Genomic DNA, 13469 nt, shown 5'->3' with positions numbered 1-13469 from the left:
GGAAGCAAGCAATCCGGTAGTTTTGGATCAGATCAGTCTGGGATAGAGGCACAACCGAAGGACAGGGATCCCCCCCCCGTTTTATCAGCCGAAGTGTCTTTGTGCACATGCTTGTGTGGGTCTTCGCGGGCGATTTAAGAGGCTTTGGTTTTTGCTAAAATCAACACTTTCTGTGCGAGGCGAAGCCGCCACGGAGGCTGAATTACGGAATTACGTCTCGGAATTCCTTTTTTTTTTTTTTTACAAAATATGTCACTTTCCAAGCACAGGTTTTCGGCGTCTACTCGCGTCATTCCCAGCTCAATTCGAGCGGGAGGAGCTGCTCTCCCAGCTGGATATTCATGCTGCCATCATTGCTTGGCAACAGCTTCGCCGCATCTTCATTATGGATTTTCACTCGTGAATTCTTCGTTTATGACAAAGAACCCACTCGTTTAAGGTTGAAAGCAAAATAAAATGATTGAAGGTCTTGAAGGAACGCATATCACCCGCTTTTCATGCCAGAGGCTGAAACTAAAAACGTTTTATGATGAGAAGGAAACGAGCCGTCGCTGTTTTGATCAAACCATGAATTTATCTCATCTCATGCGAGATCTCACAAACTGCATTAGCCCTCTGGTTAGACGTTGAGGATGACTCCCAGCTACAATCACGCCAAATTTCAGCTCAATATCTATAAAACTGACCGACTCAGAGCCATTTTGGTGTTGGCTAAGGATGACCAGCTGTGGTGGCCATCTTGAATTGGACTGACTCCAAAGGTTAATCAGCTGCAGATGTTCATCCAATAAATATTTGCTGAAAGTTTCATTACAATCCTTCAAGTGGTTCCAGGTATATTTTGCTAACAGACAAACACAGCCGACTCCAACAGTTGAAGGCTAAGTTTTAAGAAAAGATCTTGCACAATCAGTTGCTGCTCAGAGTATGTGTTTGGGGTCAGTCTCAGCTAATACCACACTAAGTTATTGCTCAATATCTGTAAAATTCATTAAGTTATAGCCATTTTTGTGTTGGCTAAAGTCGCTTAGCTGTGGCAGCCATCTTAATTGGGGTTGATTCCAAAAGTTAATCAGCTGTAGATGAACATCCAGTGATAACGTTGTGAGATTTTTATTTAAATCCATCCAGTAGTTCATGAGATATTTTGGTAACAGACAGACAAACGTGTCTCACTTCAGGGCGATAAGAATCTGAGTTTCGCCACGTGAACCGCTGAGGAAAGCTTCGACGGTGCCAACGTGAGGAAAACAATTTCAAGTAAAACTCATTCCGCCGGTGCTGCCGAAAGCTCAGGTTGACCCAAACCCTCTAATCAGATTTCCCCGGTGAACAAATGTAACACAGCAGAAGCTCAGGAAGTGATACGGAGAACAATCACCCCGGTTGTGTCGCCTAATTGAGGCCGTCGGTGGGCTGTGTGTGTGTGTGGGGGGGGGGGGGGACCTCGCGTGACCGCTTCATCAACAGCAACAATCGCCTTATCCGACTGCAAAACTGTTCGTTTCGGCATGGAAATATTCCATTCTCCTTCCCGGCAAATCACTTCTGTACGCCCACCGGGTGATTGCCGAGCTTAACCCGAAGCTAAGCCCCTCTTATCCTCTTAGAGCCGCTTCGCACAAACCGCGCAGGAGACCCTTTTTCTTCGACGTGACCTAAATGAGCGAAAGGGGAAGAAACGCCGTGGAGCCAGAGGCCTTCGCTGAGAAGGTTGCAAGCCGGGTTTACAGCCGTGCTCCAGTCATGCATGTTACGGCGGAGATGCATTACCGAAGGTCCGCGCCCTCTGGCGACCTCTGACCCCCAACGACAAGGCACACATGCGAGAGATCAGGAGGCGGCGGCGCTCAGCGGGCTTCACATTTGCAGACGAGCTGCCGCGACGAAGAGATTTAGGTCGCACCAGATTCCCCTTCGAGGTCAACTCCAGCGCTCTTTGTCAACTTTAAACGCAAACGTGTTTCGAAATCGCGCGCGCCGATCTTTCAGGGGAGCGCCACGCGGTCCGCAAAGACTTCGAATTAAAAGGAACACGTGGAAGGAAGGGAGCAGATTTCGGCGCTTCACTCATCCCGCCACTGGTTTCATTGCATTTGGAAGGAATTTAAAGAGCGAGTCCACGTCACCCGCCCCACCGTGTTCGCCAAAGGAAGGGAAACCGTCGGCCTTTAAGCGTCTCGTCAGTCAGTTGCAGCCACGTGTGTCCCACATCCAGACGTCCCAGTGGGAAAACCCCGGGAATGGGGACAGCAGGAGCCTCGACGGCTCCCAGGAGGGATCTTTGGGAACTTTCGGATGGTTAAACTAAAGAGCAGGAATGGGTTATTAATGTCAGGAATAAGTTGTCAATTTAAAGACTAGCTGTGAAAAAACAAAACGAATGAACCACAACATCAGAACTTAGCAGATAGAGGCGAAAAACCTTGATCATTTATTGATTCTAGGGACTTTAAGGGGGAAATACTTGGATGTCAAACTTTTTCTAACGATCACCACCTCAGAAATCCCCAAGCTCTCCAAGTACTGTCGTTGTGAGACATTAAAAACAGGAGAACAAGCTTAAAAGCTTATATTTATATCTGAAATAATCACACAAACCGGTCAAACCCCTAACCGTGCTTGAAAGGTGTGGTTAAAGGTGTGATGGTTCCGTGGATTTGTTGCCCCGCCACAACATCCGCAGCTGAACTCGTGTTTCGATTAGTTACCAAGTGGATTTGAGATCATAATTTTGCTTGACCCAGTTGTTTTATAGCTTTAACTTAAAGTTTAGCTTGTTTTTAATTTAACTTGTAAACAGTTGAGATTGAAATTTCATCTGAGCACCATCAGTGGTACTTGTACTACAGTCGGGGAAACTCTGTTTGAATCTTCTAACCTCGCTGGATAATGTTGACGACTTCAAACCCCAATATGTTTCCAAAGAAAGACATAAAAGTGAACTTGTGGACCGAGGCAGCGTACAGGATTGTCATCCCACAGCTGTAGCAGGTAGTCACAGAGCTGAAATGGTTGATCTATGTCAGCGACTCGGCACGGCGACTCCGGGGTGTGATGTAGTGATAACAGATGGTCTGCGTGACCTGAATGGGAGATTACAGACGCGCATCTTTATGGGTAGCGCTCCAACTCACCCCCAGTGAGTTATATTCCAGAAGCCCCGGCGGTCCTGCGATCCTGGCTTGTTTGGTTTAACCGTCAGGGGACACATCCAGCTCGGCCGGTGATTTACGAACAGCCAGAGGCGGTTTAAAGACTGTTCAGTGAAAGGGACTAATCTTTCAGAAGACACCCCTCAAAGGTCCCGCATCCTCTGTCCTGTGGCTCAAACTACTTCTGCCCTTGGAAGGAGATAGTTCAGACACAGAGCGGCCATAAGCTTAAAGCTGAATAAGATTTCAAGAATACAGCTTGTAGGTTGAATGTTTTTCTCTCTCTCTCTGCAGAAAGCAGGGCGGCCCAAAAATGGTGCCAAAATACAGTTTTCAAATACTGCTATAAGTTATGGACCTGACTGGAAATGTGTAAATATGTTTTAGAGGAAACTCTCAAAGTAATCCCTGGATGTACCTCTAACTTCTGGAGTCAACCTGATTCAAGATGGCCACGTCAGACAACATGCACTTCTTCAAGGACTGATAGTTTTTAATTGCTATTAGAATTGGTTTAGCATTAAAAAAATTAATAATCCCCAGAAAGTAATCAATTTATGTCCACTGATCTGCAGGAAAAGGTGCCTTTAAGGTCTGGTATTTCCTGCTTTTACTTTGAAACAACCGGCTTATATAAGACAATACATTCAGGAGAGGGAAACAGCAGCTGATCTATATGTGTCAACCCGAGCAGCCGTCAAAAAACCCAATCCACACAGCAACCATTAGGTCAGTTACATGTGGTTACGGCTTTAGGCTACAATATGAGCGCACCGGCGAGCTGACGTCCCGATGCGCCGATGGATGCCCTACTTCCACAGGAGCTTGTAATCTGACCTCTTTCAACAACCAACAAACATCGTAACCAGCATGTTTAATCCGTGGCGGAAGTTCAGAATATTTGTAGCTGTGTTTTAAAAAAAAAAAAAACAGGTTAGTGAACGATCAACGGGTTCCTCTTTAAAGAAATCAAGGGATTGATGTCAAAGCTCTCCTAATTTAGAGCGAATGACAGAGAATAAACGCAAATTAGGTCTAATCAGACGTAATTCCCTGTTCAATTTGAGTTAAAAGGCAGGGATGAAACAGAGCAGTAAAACCCTTAAAAATCAGGCGTTCCCCAAAATAGTCCAGACACGTATTATCTATCTAACAGTCCTCGTTTCCACGAGGAAGTAACTTCAAAAGGCTGCCCCCTTCGTCCGGTTATTGACCCCAGATGTGCAGTCTCGAGCATGGTTCTGACTCAGCCGAGCAAATCCTGCAGTCGCCACCAAATTAAAACACTTGGGCCAGGGGTGGCTGGATGCTCGGGCGATCAGACGGGAGGTGGGGTGGAGGGGACCATCGATCGGCAGCGAGTGCTGGTCCAGCTGTGCCGTCCTCTGGAATGGTAATGAGAGCAGCACATGGGCGCGTACGGCACGCCGCGGACCGTGGAGGGCTCAACCCGAGCGTGACTGTCCAAACAACCCGTCCCCTGCCCGTTCGCATCGTCCGCGCACGTGTCCTCACATACTGAGCGACGCCGGGCGTACATCTGCAGGCGGCCGCCGCCGTTGTTAGTCGAGTCGTAAGTCAAGCAGAGGGGCCCTTCAAGACTGTTATGATCCAAAGCTGAGCGGAGCGGGTCGGCTGTGAGCGCCTCCGTTTTGACAACGTGCTCACGTGTGCTCCGAGTAACCTGCAGACCGGTTATATCGACTCTTAAGGACCTTTATTTCCAGCTGACTCCTAGAAACATGGTTTACCTCGACTCCCTATGAGGTCTGAGCTCCTGTGTGCCAGAAATAAGGGCCTAATTTTCACATCTCACGGAAGGAAATTCCGTCAAAATAAAGGCTTGAAAATGATACGACCGGGAGACGAAATGCAACCAGAGGGACTTTGCTGCAATTTGTTGACGTTAGAACAAGCAGAAACCGTCACCAGATGCTAAAAATCAGCAATACTGTGACTTGAAGCTAAAGTTTGCAACACAGTAGCTAAAAGGAGCAAAAGAAGACAAATGGAGCATGTGCGCTGAGGTGGATTTTAAAGATAAATGGTTCTGAAGGAATTAAAGAGATCTTATATTAAAGGGGAATTTGTTGCAAATAAAGTCAAATCTATAAAGTTGACAAATACCAAAAGTAACAGCGGATTATTCCCGATGGAGCTAAATGTTTGTTATATCCTAAAACTTCTTGATTGGTAACTCAAAGTGTAGGAAAGTAAACGCTGATTCGACCAGAAAACATGCAAATGTTGCACAAATCATCTTGATTGTTAGATTTAAGTTGCCTTAAGGTTGTCGTTACCTTAATCCTGCCTCTCTCATCCTCTGGTCCAACACGGGGCCCCTGGTGGCCCCCATGTGGTCATCTTCCCTCCTGTCTGAGTGGCCCCGAGGCATCCGAATCTGCCCTCACTCGTTCATTCCTCGAACCACCCAAAGCACCCATGTGCCGACGGTTCTGCCGAGTCCTCCGCTAATCCACAGCGAGACTTGTGAGTGGCGGGGGAGCCTTTGGGGGGGGGGGTTGACCGAAGTCAGGAGGGGCTGGGCATGTGACCCACAACAGGATAAGAGCCCAACTGGTTGGGGGAGGGTGTGTGCGTGTGTGTGTGTGTGTGTGTGTGTGTGTGTGTGTGCACCTAAGTCTGGAGCCGAGCGGTCCATTTAATTAGAAAAAAAGTGTGTCCAGTTCTGGGGTTTCTCGTGTTACAACGGCTCAAAAACAGTCCCGAACGGACAAAAGTTTGACGTCTTTTAAAGTCACGTCTTTAGCCGGCTTCTCCAGCCTGGCCCGGGGGTCCGCTCCATCATCGGGACTTGGAAGCGCAACCCCAATTAATTAGCAATACGCAAATCAATCGCCGCCCGAGGTCAAACTGATCCCGGTCCATTTAAAAGATTGGAACGTCTGCTTAACATGATTTGCAGGTGTTATTTGGAAAGATGCATCGACGGACCGAGGTTCCTATTCCCCCCAACGCACAACAAATAACCCGTCTGAATCAATCAGGAGACGTGCAAATAACTGCGGGCTGACACGCGCCTGATGCAGTGCAAGCAGCAATCGGAGCAAAGTTCACGGCAACGCACTTGTGGGAACCGAGCGATCCATTTTTTTTTCCATTTTACTGGTTTTAAGCTGCTAATTGAAGCGACCTGCACTGGTGGCCAAATACAGGACGACGAGGACACTGTGGGACTTTAGAGACACTGAGGGAAGTCATCCAATGAGCTGCAGGTAGGCTGGTTAGAAACTGAATTCAGGTGTTGGCAAAACCAGGAAGTGATCGACGAAGAGCCCAAAGAGAGCTGGTGCAACAAAAAAAAAAAGTCTTTAAAGCAACTGTGTCCGGTCCTGGTCCTGGAGGAACACTATCCTGCAGGTTTTGGGCGTTTCTGTGGTCTCTGCAGGACTTGAAGATCTGCTCAAGAGCAGAGAAACATCTAAAACCTGCAGGATGGTGGCCCTCCAGGACCAGGATTGGACACGGCTGCCTAAAGGACCGTCTTTCATGCCACGGCTTTAGGCGAATATAGTCTTAGTCTGAGAAATGACAAAGCAGCAGCCATTTTGGTCCAACCTTGAGAATAAAATCTCGTATAATCACTCATGTTAAATTTTAGCACAATAGTCATTTTTGCGTCGGCTGATGTTAATCAGCTGCAGACGTACATCCAGTGATTACTTTCTGAGCAGTAATCAATAAAATCCGTCCAGTGGTTCATCAAATATGTTGGTGGCAAAAGCATTATCGTCCGCTTCAAACAGGAGAGAAATAACTCAACTACAATCACTTTAACGAAACAGAAACCATAACTTTGGACATTCATGACCCCATCAGGAGACAATCGGGTGCAGAGAAATTCAAACAATCCATTGATGAGACGGAGAAACGCCACCATCTGATTGGACCGTTGCCCCCTTTCTGCTCTGAGAACACCACCCTGATTCTTGGTGCGTGACGCTCGGTGAGCGCCATCCATCTGGGCGACCCCTGCCAGGCCCCGGAGATTTATCCGTCTCCGCGGCGACCCAATCAGGTTTAGAGCTCTCCGCAGAATGGCTGTACTTTCTCCTAACGCTGCTCGCTTATCTGCTAATCCATCCCAGCATCACTGCCCCCCCCCCCTTTCTTTTACTGCGTTTCCACGCGTCAGGCTGTGAGTTACCTCCACCTTAACGACAACGAGACCCGGTCGGAGGACAGGTGCAGCCAGCCATGTTGGAAATAAAAGCCCGGTTCGGACAGCGGGGCTCCGTTCTGATTTATGCACCTGGGACTGAATTGCTTTAACAGCTGGAAAAAGGCCCCACGCTTTCTATGACCCGCTACTGATTCGCCGAACACAGGGGAGTTAACTGGAAAAATGAACCCGCCGCGGCCGGACCCTCGAGCGCGGCGTTAAAACCGAATTTCCCAAACAGAGAGATCCACCATTCGGGAGGCATCCGCGGAACGTTTTAAAGACGTGATAAATCTCCGGAATGGCTCCTAAATATTTCATTCCCCCCCCCCCCCCCCCAACGTGACTCTGCCCCCATCAGTGCCGTTCGCGCCGGGACCATTAAAACGTACAGGATCCTCTCTGCAACTTTAATGAGAAGATAAGCAGTCGATGCGAAACCCTCCCGCGCAATGAAGCGCTGAATGCCTATCGCCTAATTATGGCGCAGCCGACTTTTGATTTGCTGTCACACTTCAGCAGCTGCGCGGCGGCGGCGGAGGGCGGAGGGCGGAGGGCACGAGCTCGCGGAGCACTTCCCTGGCTCAGACGTTCTGCTTCTCGAGGCGGAAGACGTGAATCGGGCGATCCTTCTGTCGACGTCAAGGTCAGGTGCTCGGGGGGGGAACGTCACGGAGAACACGAGGATAAAAGATTCTTCTTTTATTTCTAATCGTAAAAAAAAAAAACATTCTTCAAACATCTGAAAGCGGATAAAAGAACCCAATCATGCAGCTCAAATAGAAATGTTGCGCTTCTTCTTCGGGGAAGAGGTCCAAAGTTGTGAAAGAACAGAACTCTCTTTAATCACAAAACTGCTTCCTGTTTTCTAACAGCTTTAATAAAAACTGGTATTCTTCTTTAACCCTGCTTTTAAAGCCGTCCTTCAGGGTTTGCTTTGTTATTCAGAACTCATTGCTCATTGTGCCAAAACCGAACCAAATTACAACACTACCGCCACCGTGCTTCACAGTAGAGTTCTAATTCTTCTGCTTGAATGCTGTTAGCAAATGCAGTTCATATTATTTGACTCTGGTTTTATTTTACAGACAAAGTTTTTTACTGGGATCTTTCTCAAAATGTCTCAATCTGACTTTAAAAAATTATTTTTTAAATATTCTTTAATTCGTTTTATGAAGCAGAAACCCAAACTAGGATACGGATGCTACGTTTTTTCAGTTTGCAAATATAATTTCTAACTAAATTTGAGGCAAAAACGTTTGATTCTGACTTTATCTTCCAGAACAGAGTTTGTCATGTTTTGTCAAAATGCTGCAATGTTCTTCGAGAACTTTTATGTTTTTATGTTTTTACACACCAATCACCGTTTACTGTTTCTTCCCTGATAATGAATGCAAAGATGAGCCGATCTGGGAGCTTCTCAGATCGTTCGAGATGACCTTTGAACCCCTGATAGGTTTTTATTTAAGTCGTCTTTCTCTTCGAGTCAAACCAGTTCCAACTCGGCTTTTATTTCTTCATGTCGGTCGTTAACTTTCACAAACGGGTTCTTTTCAGTTCATAATTTTATTGATTTCCGTTTCCTGACTGAGGTTTTCGGACATTTTGACTCGGGATCTATATTTGGAGTCGAGTTTGGGCAAAAACGTGTCAAATTTTGAAGGATTAAATGTTCATTTTTTAGGATTTCTTGTTTCCCCTCTGATCTATTTCTATCCAATCTGATGGACACTCATTGGATAAACTAATTTCAAATATTTCAGCAGCAGAGCTTAAAGACGTGTCGGACGAATCAGTGTGTGAAGGTGCTTCTTTGCCACAAAAACCATTTAAGCTTCCTGATTCTGTTACAGCTGGAAGCCTTCATCAGAGGTTAGGAATTCTCCTTGATGATGCAAAAAGTTTGTCTTTTTAAATAAAGCCGAAATGAAGCCAACCATCTGAGTGATTAACGCATTTCTGCCCTGATTACAATTTCTTGCAGATGGCTCGTGGGGTACGTCGCTGACTCCCGGTTTCAGTGGCAAAAAAGGAGAGAAGCATCTGAGGCCAGAGGTTTTATTTGGTTATTATTAGGATGTCCGTTCAGTGACCTTATCAGCTGCAGCTTCAGATAACTACCAATCAGTTTAGGTTGTTATATCAAACCAAATGTGGGCGTTTTTACCTGGAGAACTGCTGCTGCATCGACACCATCTGCGCCCGGCCGTGCTCCGACTCCTCCGTCACCTCCCGGAGACGCTTCTCGCTCTCCAGCCGCAGGCGTCGCTCTTCCTCTAGCTCGTGGATCAGCTTCTCTCGCTGCACAGAAACACGAGGAGGACGGTCAGGTCCGCATAAAAAAAAAAGAAAAAAAAAAATTGAGTAAGAAACAGCTGAGGGAGCATTTTGGAACTAATTAGGTTAATTGGCAGCAGGTCAGGAAGAGGAGTGGGGATAAAAAGAGCATTTAGAGGCTGAATCTGTCAGAAGTAATGGGCAGAGGTTCACCAGGCTGAGAGAAACTGACTAATAATAGTGGAACAATGATCTCATCATCTACAGTTCATAAAATCATCAACAGATCTGAAGAATCTGGAGAAACCTCTAAGGTCAAAGGTCAAGGCTGGTTCTGTTCTGCTCAGGAACACTGTCTGTAAACACAGTTCACCGTGCCGTCCACAGATGCTGCTTAAAGCTCTATCAGGCAAAGAAGAAGCCAGATGTGTCTCCTCTGGACCAAAGAGGACAACGGGTTCAAACCATCCAGCCGGCCTCTCTGATGGCATGGGGGTGCATTAGTGCCTCTGGAAAGGCTCCATCACCTCCAGGTTTTAGAACATGTGCTTCCATCCAAGGTGACGCTTTTTTCAGCATCATTCCAGCAGCGGGGCTTCATACAGGAGAGTCCAGGTGCTGAACTGACTTGCCTGCAGTCCGAACCGACCGAATCCGTTTTTGTTACGAAACAAACAAACAAACGAAATCAGACAAAGACTCAGGTCTGCGTCGGTAAAAGCAGAACGTTTTAACAACATAATCACCAAAACCATCTGAGACCAAAGGTTCACCACAGATCTGCGTCCCTTCTGGCCCCCTTTTTCTTGTTTTTAACGCCTTAAGTGTGAAAGAAAATCGGAGCGCCGGGGAGCGATGACATTTAAGCCGTCAGACCGGCTCCGCTCGTGACAGTTTGTTTCCTCTCGAAGCTCCATTTTTTTTTCTTCATTTTGTCATTTTAAGACAGAAAGTTCACGTGAAAATGCCAAACATCATCACTCCCGGGCCTCTGCCATTTCCGCCAACATTTATCTTCACGAAGCTGCTTTTGGTAACTAAAAACAAACAAACAAAAAAAAAGAACATTTCTTCATTATCGGTAAAAAACGACCTCCTAGGATCCAAGCATCCATCGATACAGCAGCTGAGGTTTACTTTTTTTTAACTGAACTGGAAAGTTCAACAAATCTCAGCTCTTTTGCTTTCGCACCAGTTTTTTTTAGAGCCGTTGTCAGCTCTTTTCTCCCACCACAAATAATTGAAAAACCTCCATTTTCAGCTAAAACCGTCTGTTAAAACACAGAAAGTCATCATCAGACGCCCAAACCCCATTCAAGATGGCCGCCACAGCAAGCTGCTAACCCATCCTGGTCTAAAACTCTGGGATGAAGCGGCGGGCGACATGCATTCCTTAAATGAACGCCAGGCTTCACTTTCCTTCGTCTTTTTTGTTGAAGTTTCGCAGACGAGTGAAGCGAAGGATTTCTGCTGACGGAGCGAAAAGAAGAATTAATGTTTACAGTTTCTGCGTAAAGCCTGGCATCTACTGCTGCTGACACTTTATTAAAAATAAAAAAAAAAAATAAAAAAAAAAAACGAAGCAGTTGGCTGCCTTTTCCCCAGAACCCTGCCAGGACTGTGTAAAATATTTGAAACAGCAGCCTTGTAAAATAACACAAACTGGTCGGGGTCCAACACCTTCGCTGCGTCGGTGTTTGAGTGAGTGAGACCTCTTTAGGTCCTGAATCCTCATCCTCAGCTCTTCCTCTCAAGTCTGATCACAGAAAAGCCTTATGGGGACATCTAGTGGTGGAAACCGGTACAACAGCACCAGACTTTTTCTGATTTAGATTAATTGTAAAAATCAGGCTTTTTATGTTCCTTTCCAGATGGAAAATTCAGATTTTTCAGCCATTTTTGACACTTTTATGATCTTTTATCACCCGCCGCCATGAATGACGTACATTAACTGTGTGGGATTGTCTGTATGTTAGCAAAATATCTCAACCAGGAGGCGAATCTTAATAAAAATTTGAGATTTGACATGAAAACTGGCTACAGCTCTGTCAAATTTACCGACGTTGAGCTCAGATTCGGTGCGGTGGTGACAGAGTCGTTCCCAAACTGAGATTTCTGTTTGAAACTTTAACGTGTTTAACGTGGCGGGCGATATGCATTTCTTCAAGGATCGGCTGTATGAGGCGTCTTGGGAGGATTCTTCTTCATTTTTACGTTAACTACGGCCCCGTTTTACTGCGGTTTTTGAGAAAATGACAGATTTTTTTTGTTGTTTAGTTTCTGATCTGACTAAATATTCAGTTTATTTTAGTTTAAGTTAGATTAGAGTCTGAATGGATGAGGGAAAAGCTGGAAAATGCCGAAGTCTAATTCCCAACTTTTCCCCAGTCGGTGTTTCAGGACATAAAACTCCGGTCAGAGTTAAACCAGCTCTGCTCCTCGCCGAGGTCGTAAATCTGGGGCTACTTGGTGGACTCGGAGTCTCCTCCCGTCTAGGGGGGGGGTACTGGACGGACGGCTGCTGTAAATTCAGCCTGCAGGAGCTGGTCCCGCCCCCCACCCGAGAGCAGCCGAAAACAGACGACTCTCCGGCTGATATATAAGCTGCGCATTACAAACATTTTCCAGGAAGCTAGAGGGACGGAGAGGCGTTCCAACTGCAGAAACTGCATTTTAACGCAGCTAAACGCTGACTGCTGTAGGAGCTAAAACTGAGCTGTTAAAACCAGCCGAACACAAGCGGAAAGCTACAAGCTAAAAACTGAAAGCAGCAGACTAGTTAGAGGCACAAGCAGCAAAACAGTAGCTAAAATGAGCAAACCAGATCCTGAATTGAGCATGACATGATCAATTTTTCCTGAAAAAGTAAATTAGGAACAAAAATGACCAAAACAGGAGATGAGCAAAACAGATGCTAATATTAGCAAAACTTAACTGTAGCTAAAAGAAACAAAACTTTAGTTAATAGGAAAAAAAGATGCAAAAAGTAAAATAAAAAATGTGCTCAAATGAGCAAAAGAGTAACTAAAATGAGCAAAAGAGTAACTAAAATGAGCAAAAGAGTAGCTGAAATGAGCAAAAGAGTAGCTGAAATGAACATTAGCTAAAGGAGGAAGCATCTTTTAGCAGATTTCAAAGAGAACAACGTTTTTAAAGGAATTGAAGAGATCTTATTTTGTTTTTGGGAATTCTCATTTTAAAAGGTAAATAATTGAAAGAATATAAAAAGTAGTCTGATTGGAGATCCACCCTTTAACTTCTGATTTTACCTCCATCTGGGCTTTAAATTGCAAAGTCAGTCTGGATTTTCAGAAGCTTTATTCCTCTTTTTTTTTTCTTCCAGTTTGGCCCGTGTGTGTCTGCCAGCAGCCTCAGTCCACAGAGCAATAAAACTCCCCTATCGCTTTTGTTCGATATATAATTTAGGCAATTTTACGAGCCCAAAGGCCATTAAATCAAAACATTACCATATCTTTCTTGCTCGAAACGTTTGTTGTCTGCAGCAACTTTGGTTCTAACTGAAAAACCCGTTCTGTGAGAGAGGAAAGCCCGACACAGAAACGTGCTCGGCAGCTTGTCTGTGAGAATGTGTGTTTGAGTTAATCCAGTCGCTGAGGACGATAATCCTGCCTCTTCGGCCAGCCAGGAGCGGGTTGATGCTGCAACGCCGGCTCTGTCACGTAGAGGGCAGCGTGGCGCCGGAGTAAACAAAGGGGGGGCGAACAAAATAAATCTGAGAGTAATCTGTGAAATGGTCCAGGCAGGGTTTTTATCCCAGTCATGTGAAACTACCCCAGATTTGTGATTTTTTTTTTTTGGGGGTGGGGGGTGGGGGGGAGAGACTAAATCCGACC

The 13469-nt window shown here is 45.8% G+C and overlaps 1 protein-coding gene across 9 annotated transcripts in view; it reads right to left on the bottom strand.

The window, feature by feature from the left end:
- The window catches only part of LOC108242201 (nck-associated protein 5), a 147056-nt gene that overhangs the window by 45796 nt on the left and 87791 nt on the right, over positions 1-13469 (bottom strand). For all 9 annotated transcript variants that reach the window (XM_037973898.1, XM_025008214.2, XM_017426907.3 and 6 more), the window contains one exon: positions 9506-9639. In XM_037973898.1, coding sequence (XP_037829826.1) covers positions 9506-9639 — 134 coding nt within the window. The remainder of the gene's footprint in view (positions 1-9505; positions 9640-13469) is intronic.

This window comes from Kryptolebias marmoratus, linkage group LG23 (assembly GCF_001649575.2).
Source record: "Kryptolebias marmoratus isolate JLee-2015 linkage group LG23, ASM164957v2, whole genome shotgun sequence".
Taxonomy (NCBI): domain Eukaryota; kingdom Metazoa; phylum Chordata; class Actinopteri; order Cyprinodontiformes; family Rivulidae; genus Kryptolebias; species Kryptolebias marmoratus.
Note: the sequence above shows the minus strand (reverse complement) of the source record. Positions and strands in the feature narration are given on the sequence as shown.